The sequence below is a fragment of the Neovison vison genome, chromosome 5 (assembly GCF_020171115.1).
Source record: "Neovison vison isolate M4711 chromosome 5, ASM_NN_V1, whole genome shotgun sequence".
NCBI lineage: Eukaryota > Metazoa > Chordata > Mammalia > Carnivora > Mustelidae > Neogale > Neogale vison.
In genome coordinates this window covers 112,396,264-112,413,078 of record NC_058095.1, presented here as the reverse complement: position 1 = coordinate 112,413,078, position 16,815 = coordinate 112,396,264, and the positions used below count along the sequence as shown (strand labels likewise).

At 41.3% G+C, this 16,815-nt stretch overlaps 1 protein-coding gene across 8 annotated transcripts in view; it reads right to left on the bottom strand.

Moving 5' to 3' along the window:
- The window catches only part of ENOX1 (ecto-NOX disulfide-thiol exchanger 1), a 568,173-nt gene that overhangs the window by 232,931 nt on the left and 318,427 nt on the right, over positions 1-16,815 (bottom strand). The window contains exon 1 of one of the 8 annotated variants that reach the window (XM_044249794.1): positions 16,548-16,759. The exons of the other annotated variants lie outside the window; for them this stretch is intronic. Within the exon in view, the coding sequence (XP_044105729.1) occupies positions 16,548-16,605 (58 nt within the window). The 5' untranslated portion in view covers positions 16,606-16,759. Of the gene's footprint in view, positions 1-16,547; positions 16,760-16,815 lie in introns of those variants that run through there. 8 annotated transcript variants of the gene reach the window in all.

Below are 16,815 nucleotides of genomic sequence, written 5' to 3'. Positions count from 1 at the left end.
TAATCGGGTCCTTTATTTTCTGTATTTCCTGATGCAGGAAGGAGGTCTCCTTCTTGGAGGACTGGAGGGACCACCCCTTCCAGGGCTAGCCCATTCCTGGAGATAGCAAATAACTCACCTAAGACCACACTTTTCAAATGCAAACCTAGAACCCAGACCTCATACTCTCAATCTTCTCTGTCCTAGGCGCTCACACTCTAAATCACCATTCCTCTGCCCTCACTGCCCCAGGGCCAGGCACCAGATACCTGGAGAGAACCCCTGTACCTCATGCCTGCTCAAATTATTCCAACTAGTCAATCCTAAACCTGCTTACTCTGCTTCGCTCATTCCTTTCCTCAGAAACCACACTACAGCCTCTTGCCCACATTTCCACCTCACCCCCCTGGGCTCCCGCTGCATCCTGACTGACCTTAGTGGGGCTCCCAGTGTGGCCCAAGGGCACACTCTGCTCTCTTAGGAACTCTGAGTAACAAAATATTTTTCAATGTATCTCTTGATCTCTTGGCTTAGCCAAACCTAAATAATAATAAAACCTGCATTTTAAAATATACACATACAAATTTGCTAAATGACTCAAACAAATGAAGTTCACTGTGTCATCAAGCAAAATGACATGACCGTGACCAGGAGTCACGGTTTTCCTGGACTCATGAGAAATAAAGTGTCTGTGATGTTTTAAAGATTTAAATGTAATTTAGCCCTCATCTTGGTTCTGAGATTAATTTATGAATTGTTTTTGTGGTCATTATTGTTGAATTCTACTTTGACCCTCAAGCATTTTTTTTTTAAGATCTAAGTACCAGTAAGTCAACAGAGCAGCCCTGCCTTGTTCTTTTTTCTTTTTCTTTTTCTTTTTTAAATTTTATTTATTTACTTGAGAAAGAGAGAGAGAGCTAGAGCTTGAAGGGGGGATGGGTCAGGAGGGGCAGAAGGAGAAGCAGACTCCCTGCTGAGCAGGGAGCTGACTTGGTACTTGATCCCAGGACATGGGGATCATGAACTGAGCAGAAAGCGGACACTTAAATGACTGAGCCACCCACGCACCCCCTGCCTTGTCCTTTTCTGCCAGACACAAATAATTAACACTAGACACCAAATACCAATAAACTGTCAATGAAGCACACACAAATTTATTCTCTTTAAACTTAAGGAAACAGTAAGTCCTACCTATAATTTTCTAAATTTTCTAAATTATAGGTAGCTTTAAAAGCAGTGAGGACACATTTCCATGACTTGAAGCACTCAATGAGTTTTTCAAAGAACATTAGAACCATTACAACCCAGTTGTTCTCTTCTCATTCCAAAAAAATATAGTTCACGTTGTTCCATGGCCCACCGGTCAGATGCCTCGATGTTCTCTGCTGGCACACACCTCAGGCAGGGTTAAGTCTGGGCCTGACAGGCGGGGCAGTCCCAGAAACTGATCCTGAGAAAGTGACCTTTGATTCACCCTCACAGTAAGCTCAGAGGAATGTGCTGGGCAACTTGCACCTGGTAAGGAGGAAAGCCTGAGGCTGGAGTCTTCAGCACAGTAGGGATGGCCAAAAAGCTACAAAGATGGCCACAGGAATGGCAAAAGGAGCTTCTAGAATGAACTGAAGGGAGCCTAAGCCCTGTCAGTTGCTGCCTCTGGCAGACAAGTCTTCAGTGGGATTTGATAGCCAGGCAAGCTTGCTCTCTAAGGGGGAAAGTGCCACAGAACTTTCCATTCCATGCAGCTGTCCTCACGTGGTCAAACTCATGCCTCCTCCACTTATGTTACACAGCACTACATAGCCATGGTCACCTTGCTGGCACCCATATCCTCCCTAATAGAAATACCTTATCCTGCTTAAGGTATTAGTAATAATAAGAGCATGATTTTCAGCAAACTTCAGAAAGGTCTTAAAACTGTGTTCACATGCTCTGAAAAGATGCTTTCCTAATCTATGCAAGGTTAAAGATTTACATCAGAGGAGAGAGAGGAGTGTTCTCTCTAGGGAATCAGCTTTCCTTTCTCACCCAAAGTCCCCACTGCCTCCCACACCCACAGCAGGGCCTCTGCCCTCAGAGTACTGCCCTCAGAGCCCCAGCATTTTAGGGCAACTTGCTCCCTCCAACTCAAGGGTGGTATGTCCGGGGATTTGATGGGAGACATGAAACCATTAGTTTAACTTTTAAGAGTTATGTTTACTTTTAGCCATGTGAAACTGATGTTTCTGTGGATTTAAAATGGTCATATATTGGAAGTTTCACATAGTTCAACCTCACATGTGTCCAAAACAATGTACTAGATGAAAGCTGTATGATTTTGCTAATATTATTGCTTAGGAAGAAGACTAAAATAAATACTTTAGCAAGTCATGTATAAATAAGTAAAAAAATGTTCTGATGGTACAAACATGGCAAAACATCTTAAACTGATATCCACCTTCGAAGGGCAAACATCTGCATTTTGACAACCAGTGTTTTATATGCCTCTTTGTCCATTTCACATGCCCCATTTTGGTGGTTATTTTCTCTGTGTGTCTATGTGTTTGTGTTTTCTCTTCAACTGGTTTCCCAGACACTCAAAGGCAGGGAGTAATCTGAATGGTCAACGTCTCAGCATAGTACCCTGTACACCATAGACGGACCTATCCTATGGACCAGCCTGCCACTTACAATGGTATCACCAGGAAACACCATTTGTTTTCCTTTTTTTGTTTGTTTGTTTTCTTTGAAGTAGGCTCTATGCCCAACACGGGGCTTTAACTCATGACTCATGAGTTCAAGTATGGCATACTCCACTGACAGAGCAAGCCAGGTACCCTGTTTTTCTTCTTGTTTTTCTAAAGCTGGAAAGTGATTGGCCATGCAGTTATGGCCAGGAAGCCTTAGGCCTGCAGAAACTTAAAACTGAGAACTTCTAACGACGTGGCATATTAGAAACTGCCAAGAAGTATTAAGAGGTAGTGTGGTCTATTGGACAGAATACAGGCTGACCATCTGAACTCACTCCATTTAGCAGCCGAATATGCAGTTTCCTCTGCTTTCCTATCCCACAGACAATTCCACAAAAAGGTAGGAGGGGAGAGACTATGGGAAGCCAGCTCCTCCTATGACATGCTCCCAGCCCTATCCTCTCTGTTCAGCTATTAACCACTGTAGTCAGCATTAAGTTCAGTTGAATACTGTCCTTAAAAAATGATGCCTAGGTCTTTTGAAATGTGTGGGGATAATTACGGCTCACATGTTTCAGAACATTACCTAATGTCACTCATACAACCTATCTACTTCACTTCTCGTTTAAAAACACAAAATATTACACACAGTTGGTATTCTGAAAGGTCTTGTAACATGTTTCTTTTAGATACAGTGATTAAGAAAAAAATTATGCCTACTAACCAGTCTTGCTGTAATTCGTAGAATGCTAGGTCTTTATAATACCTAGGAGGTCAGTCACAAAGATGTTACGATCAATAACATTTTTTAAAATTATTATTGAAATGTGTGGTGAGGAGAGAAGAAAGATTGCTTTCATCTGGGGTGTCAGGGAAGTAGCACAGAGAAGAAAACTATAGGCTGAGTCTTGAGGGATAAAAAAATACCTCAATGGGGAGAGAGAGGGAAAATGGCAGCCCAAGAAGGGAACAAAAAACCCCAATGTGGGAAATCCAGAGTGGTGGAGACCACTGAAAGGACAGGGTTGTGTCTATTTCACTACTTTACATTTAAGTGGAGTCATTCGATTATATTGGTCTCTATATCTACAGAATGACAATGGTAGTTTATACTCCCTAAAATGTTGCTTTGAGAAAGATGTGAAGAAATTTAAATTCATGCTTCCTAAGTATAATGTTTTCCTATATAAAGATGCTATCTTATCAGCTAGAAAACTGAAGTAAGCTTTTTTATAAAAAGACAGACTGAAAGGATTAGGAAGGTCTTGAAAATATAAACATACATTTACTCACCAACTCATGAAATACTAAAACTAGGGTTTTACTGCTCAAAGTGTAAAAGGAAGCATTTTAGTAGAAAGAAATTAAAGTACATTTTACAGCATAGGAAGTAATCTCAGAATTCATTAACCAAGAGACCAAAATATATACAAAATGGATATTTTAAAAGAGTTTAAAATAAAGTCATGGAAAATAGATTCATAATGATTTAGTTAAACCAGGTTTGGAATGGCAGGAGTCTGTTCACAACCTTCGAGGAGCCCCAAAGTGAGCTTTCTATAACCTTAATATTGACCAGTTGCAAGGAAGAAAAAAACAATTCAGTAACAACATAAAGATTACTGGACTCTTAGAAGAAAGTTACTGTACCAGCCTGATGTTCATAATAGTGAGGACAGAGAACATTAATTCTAATCGGATACCCACCATTGACTTGTGAAAAACATTTTAAAAGTTCAGTGAAAAGGTAAGTATGCTATGAACACAGAGATATCAACTCTAATAGAAAAGAGATTCTGAAAAATAAAATTTTGATCATATAAAACTCTAAAGTCATAATCTTAGGGAAAGAAAAGAAGACACCGTTACAGATATTGCTAAGTCTTTACAAGAACTGCTGTGGTGAATTCTGGTTCTATAAAAATGAGAAGTAAATGGAAACAATGACACAGAAGTAAAGATAATCACGAAAGTGGGAAGAATTCTTAGAAGAATGCTAGAGAGGCCTATCCCCAGAAGGACTGGAACTGAACATTTTGAAAAAATACCAAAGGTAGTACATGGAATATATTTAAACATACTTGAAGAGAAGGGACAAGGACAAACAGAAATACTTCGGGGCAAGGCCATTAAAAATGCACAAGAAACATGAAAAAAAATTGCTCAATTACCATTTTGTGGGTCTCCCTCTGCAAGCACACAATGCATTAACTGGAAATGGTATAATAAAACCCCATGAGCATGGAATTTCAGTGCAGGTGGTAGTAGGAGTAGAGAGAGGGAAGACAGTAGAGCTATTTTCAGATACTCTCAGAATAAGAAACAAATGTGATGTTGAATCTAGGAGCCAATGAGATAGGATATTAGGTTAAATACTACCCACTTCTCTTCCCTGCAAATCTGAGTTTGTAGCAAGTTTATTAAGATTAGCTCATTTGACCTTGAGAACTTAGTGCCACATTGAAACTGCTCACAACAACTACAGAATTCCAAAGAACGGTGTCGGCTTTGGAATAACAATTTACTAGCTTGGTGACTCAGGGAAAAAAGAGAAAGGGTGAAGCTAATCTTCACATATTAGAAGGAAAGCAAATATAGAAGATAGATCAGATTAGTTAAGTGATACATCAAAGAAGGGAATGAGGACCAGTGGGATATGGCAAACCCATTTCAGGTTCATTCATTCTTTCCCCCTTTGGCTCAGTGAATATTTAGTTAACTCCTGTTGCATAGCATTGGTTTAAGTCCTACAACAACAAAAAACTCATTCCAAAGAAGACTGGCCCAGATAGATAGGGCAATACACAAGTATAAATGAATGGATAGAGAGCCAAACGTGTACTTTAATTAAAACATGGGTTAATATCAAGGACAGAGAGGAAGAATCAATCAACGCTCCCAGTGAAGTGATCTTGGATTTTCTTCATGGATGGCTGAAGGTTAAAACTGGAAGGGCGTTAACAAGAAATGAAAAGTGTTTCAGTGATCAACAACACTATGAACAAAGACACTCGGGTGAAGAGTACATGGCATGTACAGAAATGAGTGTTTTTGTCTGGCTGCAGCTTAAGGGGCAAATTGTGGGAAATGATACTGAAAATACAGGCAGGGGAACGCTAGGGAGTTTGATTTCCATAGGCAATGGAGCCCTAATGGAGTATTTTAAATTGGGAGTGACAGGATCAAATTTGTAATTTAAAATAATTCTTCAAGAGATATAGAGGGTCAGTTCACAGGGAGAAAATCTTGAAGAGGTGAACCTATTCTGATAATAATTACTAGGGTCCAGGCAAGATATGGCAGTAGCAGAGGAGAGAGACAGTGGGAGTAGATGAGAGATATTTCTGCAGACAGAAAGATAGGACTTGGTGAGCAATTGGAATATGGAGGTAATGGTGCAAGAAGGTAATATTCAAAAATGATTCTCCCGTTTATGGCTCAGGAGACTTGGTGGATAAAAATAGGGGATTTCCAAGGCATAAGAACAGTTAAAATACGAGTTTAGTGTGGAAGGAGGAAAATGTGAGCTTTTTTTTTTTTTTTTTTTGAAGACTTTATTTATCTATTTGAGTGTGAGAGAGACAACCAGAGACAGAACACAAGCACAGGCAGTGGGAGAGGGAGAAGCAGGCTTCCACCAAACAGGGAGCCCAATGTGGGGCTCAATCCCAGGACCCTGGGATCATGACAGGAGCCGAAGGCAGACAACTGGGCCAGCCAGGAGCCCCAATGTGAGCTTTCTGTAGAGCAATCAATAGCCCTCATTAATGAACTTATATAATATATGCAAGCATGTTGTCCCCCAGGCAGATATCTGATTCTACTGAGGGCTACAGAGCTAGCCTCTGTGCTCGGCACACAGTGATTCTTGGCCTTTGATGGACACTGGAATCCCCTGAGGAGTTTTTGTAACTATATCTGGTCTCCACACTCTGATTTCTAAACCCTCAGTGGATCTGATGTGAGGTTCCAAGCATTTTTTGAAACTACTCCAAAGGAGATTCTCATGTACATCAAAATTTGACAGCCACTGGGGATGTGGTCAACAAATAACTGATCCATTAATTAAAAGAGGAAGGGAAGGAGAGAAGGCTTCCTGAGGTTTTTGAAGAAGCAGCTAGTTGCCTCTACTCAACGGTATGGTGTTGGTTGGAAAGTATGAAACATGACCTTTTATATTTTCCAATCTAAAGTTTTCATGAATGTGATGTTATGGTGTCCCTAGCTTTGACTCTTGAAGACAGAGCACTGGTTGAGTGATCAATGAATCTTTTTAACGTTTTTCTCTTGCATTATTAATGGCCATCCTGCCTAATAGCAACACATTATTTAACTTTGTAATATTTTATTTACTTGCCCTAATGCCTGTCTCTTTTAGAATGGAGTTCCACAAAAGCAGGCATACTAGGTTTTTTTGCTCACTATTGTGTGTTCAGCATTTACCCAGCAAAACACAGATATTCAGTGTATAAATGAGAAATGAGCCAGATTGTTCTTGTGAAAATTTTTAGGCTATACTGTATCACTTTCGATAAGCCTATGGACCTGTTCGTGAGTGTATTATAGACCCAGAAAATAGCTTCAGAAATAATAAAAACACATACAGTAACAGACAAGGCATTTTTATATATTTTTTACCTCAAGGAAACACTTTGCCTCCAAAACTTTAAGGTTATATACACAGCTCCTTATAGAAAATAAATGAAAAATATGGAATAAATACATAAAAGGATGAAACAGGCCCAGGTGTTTAAATCTGAGAAATATTTAAACCATGGTCCTTTTCCTTATCTAGATCTAGGAAGTCTTAACCTCAAAGTCTGATTGACCTGGGGCTTTCATATCCATTATGTGTTAGTAATCAGGTCTGACAATTAGGTACAAAACAAATACACAAATGAAAGGGTGGGAAGGATGGGAAGCTCAAAGTTCATCTTAGAGCAGTCAAAGAAGTAGAAACAGGTGGCTGATGTGAAGATCCAAAAATGTTACAAATCCCTATATTAATTGTGATCAATATGCTTCTATATGTTGAACAGTTAAACATCGGCTTATAGTACTTACTACAGTATTCAACCAACTCATGACATTTTTTGCCATTTTACTGCCCTGGGACTGAATGGGAGTTGTTTCCTCCCTCCCTCCCTCCCTCCCTCTCTTCCTTCCTTTTTGGACAAAAATGATCAAAATCGGAATTCTCCTTTACCTACAATTTGCCAAGCATCTACAACCTTCACATATGTCAGCTCCTGTAACTGTCACAGCAGCTCGACAGATCAGGAAACTAGAGATCAGAGTGTGCTGATGTATGCCTGAAACTGGAACACCATAAAAAGTGTCCATTATAATAATAAAAAAAAAATTACTGAAGCATCATTTTGATCAGGTGAAAATGTATATTCTATTTATAAAAGCACAGTTTTATTAAAATACTAAATATAAACCTCAATTATGAGAACCATAAAGCACTGTGTTCTAATGATACAATTTGGCTTCCTAAGAAGAAAACAGTATTGTTTCAACTAGTGGTACCAAAAAGATGTTAAAATCAGTGGTAGGATATACTGACCTCATATGCCTTTTGACCTGGGACACTGAGAAGGGTCTATCACCTCTGTGATATTCTTGCTGAAACTGTATAACCTCAATTTAATCAGAAGAGAGCATCAGACAAATCCATATCAAAGACATCCTGCAAATAACTAACCAGTACTCTTTTTTTTTTTTTTTTTTTTTTTTACTAACCAGTACTCTTAAGAAAAAACGTCATGGGTATGGAAGAAAAAGAAAGAATGTAGGACTGTTCTATTCATTTTTGGTATTTCTGGTGTATTCAGATCGTCAGTTTGAAGACCAGCTGCCAGTACACAGTATTGGAAGCATAAATGTAGGGTTAATTCTGTACTGTATCTAGGATATTAGCTAAACTTTATGATGCAAACTTGTTTTAATATTATTTGCAATCTTCCCTAAAACAGTTACAATCGAAAGAGGATTCTCTGTTAACTAGAAACTACAGTTAACGGATTGAAAATGACTTTACACTAAGCTAAATATAGATGTCATTTCTTACAAAGGCTGTATGTCTTCCCAAATCAGTATCTGAGCTCAGAAGATTAGAATCAGGATGGCTAGTTCCATTGTCCTAATCCGAGAGCAGACCTACAAGTAGAACAAAAAAAGGTCGGGGGGAGGGGCAGGGATTGAAGCCAGGAGGAAGGAAACACTATTCCCTTAAAACACATTAATTAGCCTGTGAATACTACTAGATGCTCCAGGCTAGAAGTGAGCAGCTTGCTTCTAAACAGATTTTAATTTTTAATCCAGTGGAATAGGTCAGAAGCAGCTCCTCCACCGGAGGCCCTGGCCCAGAACCTACCTGCCCCCAGGCACCACTGCGGGTCTGCTGGTAACGGTCACCTTTGGGCAAATGCAATCTCCAGGCAGCTGCTGCGTGGCTCTGGGAGCTCTGATCCCAAGGAGCAGTAATAAAAGCAGGACGAGATCTCACAGTAGGGTGGGGGTTTTTGCCCTCGGTATTTTTGCAGAAGTGAGAAAGGACTTCGCCAATTAAAAAAAAAAAAAAAAATTTTTTTAAAGCAGGAGTGGAGATATCTATGTTTGAAATAAAATTCTAATAAAGATCAGCTTTACTACTTAATTAAATTTGGGTAGAGGAATATATGTTAGTGCAAACGTGATATTCATGAGACAAACGTCTGACATGGGAAAGATCTCCCAGGGAATCAAACGTCTAAATGCAGGGGGCCCTGAACAGAGCGGTCCCCAGCACGTCCAGACACGGAGCTAAAACAAGTAATGATGAACGGAGTCTGACCGATTCCCAAGCTCCTCACAGACCTCAGATTAGCTGGGTATTAGTGCAGCAGGTCTCAGCTGTCCATGGAAATGAGAACACATTTTAAAAGCTGCATTTGAATTTTAAAGGTACTCAACATTTCTGCATTGTTTACTGAAAAAGGTCAACATGCCTGTGTCTTATTTATGCAAGGCAGAACCTCAGTCTGAAAGCACTAGGTTTGCCACATGGCATTCGCTAAGAATGTGTTAAATGCATAGTTCCAGAAGCGAGAGTATTATTTTTCAACTCAGTGAATGCATTATTAAAGGACTACTGCTGTGCCCTTATGGGCAGACGGGAGAGGAGGCAGGGACACTAAGTCACTCACTATAAATTCACAGCCACAACACCAAACCCACAGGACTCCACCCCTCTTCAATTCCCTTTTGGCCAATCTAGAAAAAAAGAAAAATGGAAACATTTAAATAAAACACATCTAAAACTTCAGAGCCAAGAGCAGGGTCTTTGGCTCTTTGGATAACAAGTACCTCATGGAGATTTGTGCCTGGTGTCCTTTCCCATATTTTGGATCTGTGTGAACATTCACAAGAGTCCTCAATTTTTCCTGCAGATCAGAAGTATAATACACTGACTCCTTCCAATAAGATTTGTGTTAAAATCATGAAATGCCCACACGAGTAATTTTTTATTAACTGAACCTGAAATAATACATAATACATACCAATTTTATGACAGTGAGAAGAGTTATGCACTGTAGTAAGCTGAGAGTATCTGTTGTATAAATTAAATGTTCTTAGGAGTAAGTCCAGTGTTTTAAGTAGGCTATGGAAAAGCATGATATTAATGCCTGGAACACAGGCAAGCCTTTATCATTCTAGGAGAAATACTTCTCTACTATAGAGAAATTCCCTGATAAATTCAGAAATTATCTTTTTTACATATTTTTCACTTGGAAAAATGTTCTCTTTAAACTATGCATTTTTTTTATACATTATTGGATGTATAGCTATTAGGTTTACATACAACTGTTCCAGTAGACAGCTTCTATATAAAACAAAGTGAATCAGTGACAAAAATTCTTACCCAGTTCGGATGTGGGGAGCAAATAAATGACCAGTATCCCCAAAAGCATGGTACTATATGCCTAGTTTTATATAACACTTTCCTCTTAAAAATAAGAATATGTAAAAAAACAAAAAACAAAAAACAAAACTTAAGTCTTTGTAAACTTTCTTCAGGAAATTTCAGAAGACTATGGTTTTTAAATTGCACTTTGATTGACTGTATTTTCCTCAACCTCATTTCCTCAACCGTAATTCCTATATTAAAATAGCTGATGCTGACATAATTTGGTCCAAACCATCCACAGGTACAGTGCACATCACCCACTCTGCTCTGCACGGGTAACAAGAGATGAATCAGCCACAGTCCACGGGTCCTGCCTTCCAAGAGCCCAGAGCTGGGCAGGCAGGATGGATAGCTGGATACCTGGGGGTACCAGATTGGGACTCTGTTCCAGCAGTATGAAGAACATGCTCTGGCAGCTCAGAATAAAGAGCGAGGATTCGGGAAGGGGACATGGGTAAGGAGGGCAGAGGCCCAGTAGAGCAGATGACTTTTGAGCTGGATCTTAGAACATGAGTAAGATTAGACCAGGCAGATGAGAGCATTCTAAGTTGGAAAAAAACAAATCAGCCCATGCATGCCAAATTTAAAAAATCAGACTTTTAAGAGTGTTTGATTTCAGGGGACGCCTGGGTGGCTCAGTCGGTTAAGTGTCTGCCTTCTGCTCAAGTCATGATCCCGGAGTCCTGGGATGGAGCCCCTCAGTGGGGCGCCCTGCTCAGCGGGAAGCCTCCTTCTCTCTTTCCCTCTGTCTGTCCCCAGCACATGCGTGCACACTCTCTGTCAGTTAAATAAATAAAACCTTCTTTTTTAAAAAGTGTTTCGCTTTGTGGCGCCTGGGTGGCTCAGTGGGTTAAAGCCTCTGCCTCCGGCTCAGGTCATGATCTCGGGGTCCTGGGATCGAACCCTGCATCAGGCTCTCTGCCCAGAAGTGAGTCTGCTTCTTCCCCTGCTCTCTCTGCCTGCCTGTCTTGCCTACTTGTGATCTCTCTTTCTCTGTCAAATAAATAAATAAAATCTTAAAAAAATAAAAAAGTGTTTTGCTTCAAAAAGATTTAAGTTTGCAAAGCCTAACATAAGATAAGATCACGAAGTGGATGGTTACATTCTCACCAGCCTACCCTTCTCTCAAGCACCCTAGATGTTTAGGAAGTAGGCATAATTAGAAGGAGCAGAGGACTGAGAGCCCCTTGGTAGGAGCAGAGAAAGGGAGAATCCTTCCGGAACTGAGGTAAAATTGGGAACCAGCACTACATGCCTGTGAGGACAGGTGTTCCTGCTGAAATGAGAAAAAGCGTATCGCAGCGATCACGCATTCTCGGTCTGCTTAAAATGCAAGTTACTCTCTTTAAGAAAGAGGGCCTGCCAAGAAAAAAGCCTGCAAAATGCCATCAGCTACAGGGTCTGTAAGAATTCTGCTCTGTGCTAGCGCCTACTGGTCACAAGTTGAGGTGAAATCAAGAATTTCCTTTCAGTGACTGAGTCACTCTGGTACTTGAGCACAGGTGAAGACAGGCCTGGTGTTTTGTGCTCTGCCCATCTCCTGCCGCAGAGGGAAAAGAGAGGGGGAAAGCAAGGTCAGAAGGCCTGGAGAAGGAAAGGAGTTATGGGAAGTCCCTGTTTTCAGCTGGGCTCTAGGCAACGGCTCTAAGCTCTGAGGATTCTAGCGCTCAAGGGAGGATGGCTTGAGGATATGACAAGGAGGACAGGACTTGGATGCACTTTCATAGTGCCTAGAAGCCAGCCAAACCAGAGTTTAAAAACCTAATAGACATTTAGGAAGCCAGAACCTAAATATAATAGGTAATATTTTGCTTATTCCTATTTCATAAAATGAAGTTCATCCATTCACATTGGTATTATTTTCAAAGGGGTACGTTATGTGTAAGTATCTATGTGTGCACTGGTGTATGTGTGTGTGTGTGTGTGTGAGAGAGAGAGAGAGAGAGAGGTTAAAAAAATAAACTGAGCATCTAGAGTGTGTGCATTGTTTATTTTTCTTTGGGCCATCTCTAGAGGTAGAGCCAAGTTTCAGGAAGAATATTTAGGACGCCTCGGAGTGTCTTAATTGTAATTCCCCTTTTATATGGGGAATTACAAAGTTATAGTTCCCCATATAAAAGGGGGCAGCTTCTGAGAGTTGTGTGATTGGCCCCTGAGCCTGTGGGGCCCCGCATGCCTCCTCCTGGGGTGTGTAGGCTGTGAGGCATGGGGCAGGGCTGCTCTAGGCTTTGAAGTCTTGAATTCTGACTCCCAGTTTTGGGAGGGGTCTGCTGCTGGCCCACTGCATGAACTTGGGCTGGTCACAGTTTTCTCAGGTAAAAATGCAAAGCCAGGGCTTGGATTTTAGGGACTTTTCATGGCTGTTTCCACCCGCAGTGTTCTCTGACTTGGTAGCACAGGGTGATGTTCTAAAAAGAGGTTTTCATCCTTCTGGGTTTTACTTACTCACATTTGAGAGTCGCCGTAATAATAACAATGCCCCATCTAGTGTCCAAACAGGGAATACTGGTCCAGGAGTACACGGTGGGGAATGGCTCTCGGCCCTCTGTGGCATCAGGGCACAGAATGGCAGCTGGCAGAAAGGCTGCCCGGGGGGGGTCTTTATATCTCTCTGACCCAACTTGGTAGCAAAGGACATTTTTGAAAAAGCTGGGTTTTACAACTTCTAAGGATGATGTACAACGCCAGCACAGTAAGACTTTTATTAAGGTTGCCCAGAAAGATCTTTCCTAATATTTTTACTGGCAGCGATGGCCATAAACACAGACGAGCCTCAGGGGGCTGGAGATCAGAAGGCAGCAACTTGCTGATGGATGGAAGGAAGGGATTCTGGGCGTGCCCCAAGCAATCCAGCCTCATTCTGGCATCTCACGTAGATTTTCACAGTCAAAACCTGGAAGTCTGGCAGGGTTTCAATTCCCTCACCTTTCCCTTTTTGTTTCTTTCCTTCCAAATGCTCTCACAAGGAAAACGAATCTGACCATTAGCAGCTAACCACATGCTCTTAGAACATCCCACGTTCCTTACCACTCTCTGTCCCTCTTCCGACTGAATGCCACCCCACAGAGAAGAAAGCACGTGAGGGAAGGAACACGAATACTGGGACAATGCATGCATCGGTTAAGCAAACGGGCCTCCTCCTCCTGTGTTTGACTCTCTTGTGCTGCTTTTTCTTCACTAAGTGCGGGGGCAATTTAATTTTTATACTGCCTTGTAAAAATCGCTGCGCTGTGGGACCTGCCTCCCTCTGGGAAGCCAGGTCGGTTCTGTGGAACATTTGGGCAGTGTCTCCTGCGTGCCAGACACTGTCTTAATGATGTCTGGGCTAGGAGAACATAATGAGCCCAAACTCAGAAATTCTCCATCGGGCTGCCCGTCCTGTCCACAGCCCTATGACCTAGATTACTGGAAGCACGTTTCACTTCTTGTGACCAAGTGCTTAGCAGCAGAGATTTTTCTCCTTGTTTATTACACTTAAGCCTGATTCTCTTGATGGTTGAACTGACCCCAGCAGCTGCGTATCTTTTGGAATTCTGCAATGCTGACCCGGGCTGATGGCCAAAAAACTCACCAGCCTGTTGACCTGCTTCGATCTCTTCTTACTAAACGGGGTGCTTCTCTGTCAGCTCCCTCATTAGCCTGCCTTCCCTCCTTACCTGCCAGTCGGTCACTTGGAATTCTATGATTTACTAGCCCCTTGCAACTTCTGCTCATCTCTGAACTTTGGTTTGCCAGGCAGTTTAATCTGCCTCCACTGAGATCCATATTCCAAAAATCACTTGATTCTAGGGTGTCCCAAATTTTCCTGACCTCCCCCCCCATCACAGAGCCCATATACCTGCTCCATGGTCTTCATGCCCAACCCAAGAGCAGTGTGCCCTCTGACTGAGTTCAGAGTGATGATCTCTGCTCAGTCCCACTAATCTAAATACAGGTCTGGTGAGCTGAGGTATTTTTGACTATAACTATCACTTGGTAACCAGCACCTCAGGAGGTTCAAACAGAAAACTGGTAAATAAAATTTGCCTTAGAGGCCTTCCATAACACAGTGATCTTTGACAAATACTGAAGAAAGAAGACATCTGGAATATTTACTGAACATCTAGAATGGTACCTGGTACACAATGGGGATTCAAAAAAATTTTGGCCAAGTTATATGTGGATATCTTTTAAATAACAAATTATAAATGTTTAGAGTTCGAATTGGATATTGTCAACTCCTTTTGGTTAAAGAATCTATCTGGTTCCTATAGATATCCCCAGGACCCAGCACAGTGCCTGCCATATAGTAGGGTTGATAGAAATTTGCTGAATTAAAATGACTTTGTAGAGAAAAGTATGTCAAAGTCACTTCTGGAAGATGTCTAATTTCCTGGGAGGCTAGATATGGTAGGACAGCTTAAGATGACCAGACAAAACTATCAGAGCAGTTGGACCCCTAAATCTATAGGCTACAATATTCTGGAGGCACTAGAGTCTGTGAATCTACCCCATGGGTATGAATCTCAACAAGAGAGGAATAGGAACTCTTCAGTGACCTAATGTACATTCCCCTCCTGCTGGGAGCTTCTGTGCCTTCAGGTTTGACCTGGGAGGCAAAATCCTTCTGGACAGCTGCTTACTCATAAGCAAAACTAGGAAGCTGAGCTTGGCTGTGCCCCAGTGATGCCTGAAACATGGATGAACTTGAAACAGCCAGCTATGGGCCCTCTAATGGAGCCCAACATAGTTGCCACAACAGCTGGATGGCAAAGGGCCATCCTGTAATCCTGTAATGCTCTTAGTGAATGCTGTAAGGCTAAGTGGTTTAGAACACTTAATTTTTTGTTATAGTTGAAGCTATCCAGAAATGTAGGAAACACTATACTTAGGTCATTCAAGGGTGCAAGATTCTCAAAGTATATTAGAATGTGTTAGTGCTCATTTTGCATAAACCATAAAGCATCCATTTTTAAAATACCCATAGCAATCAATGTTTTTAATTGAGCAGAAAAACATATAGAGCTATAGAAATGTTTAGTCCGAGCTGTGGTTCCGGACAGTCATCTTCAGAGATAAATTTCCACAATGGATGTTTCAATTAAGACAGTAATATTTATTGAAAGGTAAACCATAAATGCATAGTCACTTGAAACATTATTGAACAGAAGTAATTTATACTGCAGCTGGAGCACTGCATTTTAGCCTTGCTTTGATTTTATCAGCATTTGTCAATTAATCAACGTGAACCTTGTAAAACATGTTCTCTTATTAGTGGAAACAAGCAATTGCTTGCAGACTTTGAAGGAAAGGTCATTTAATAATTTGCTAATTGTGCAAAGATAGATTTAAACTTAAAAAGAAAAGCAAACAAACGCCCATTACTGCTGTGCATACATGAGACTTTAAGTTTAACGTTGCTCACTTAAATGTGGTCCATGATTCCATCTTTGTTTTCATTTTTAACTGAACAGCAGAAAAAGATTAAGACAGAAAAAAAAGTAAACTCAGGTTTTAAAATTTATTTTAAGAAACTTCTTGTTGTCACCTTTACCATTTCAAAGGAGTTGCTGGCCTTGAGGCTATGGTTCTAAAAAATTAACTACATTTTCCTGGGGAAATAAAAAAAAGAGAGAAAAAAGACAAAGCAAAAGAAATAGAAAACAGCAGCACCAAAGAGCCATACAGTGGCAATGTTCCGTTTCCTTCTTTCTTTTTGTTTTTTTTTATTTGCCTTAACTCATCCTTCATCCTGCAAGATGAGATGTCAGCTCCTGCTTCTGACTGCTGGTTCATTTTAAGTTCAGTAAGTGAGCAAGAAGCTGAGTCAAGTTCTCCCCCGGCAAACCCCGCACCCGCGCACGTAATGACTTGACTCCCTCCGCCCCCCAGAAAGCGCTTCCACTTCCAGCACCGCTACCATGAGCTCTGCAGTCACCCACAGGATACCACATTTAAAACGGGGAACATACCTCGGGGAGCAATTTCTACACTGGCGTCTGCAGGACTGAATCGAGAAATCCGCACCATCTTGGAAGTGGCTGTGACGCCGGGGACAAGATCACATGCCTCGAGGCATTTGTAAGACTAAGAATTTTGCATGGAGTTTACGGAGAGGAGACCGACATTGGTGGCACGGAGATGGATGCTGCCAGACCCAGTCTGGGCAGACTGCTTTGCTGCACGGCTCCTTTTATAAGGGTTACGAGGCCCGGAGTTGCTCTCTGCCTGCTCAAACTG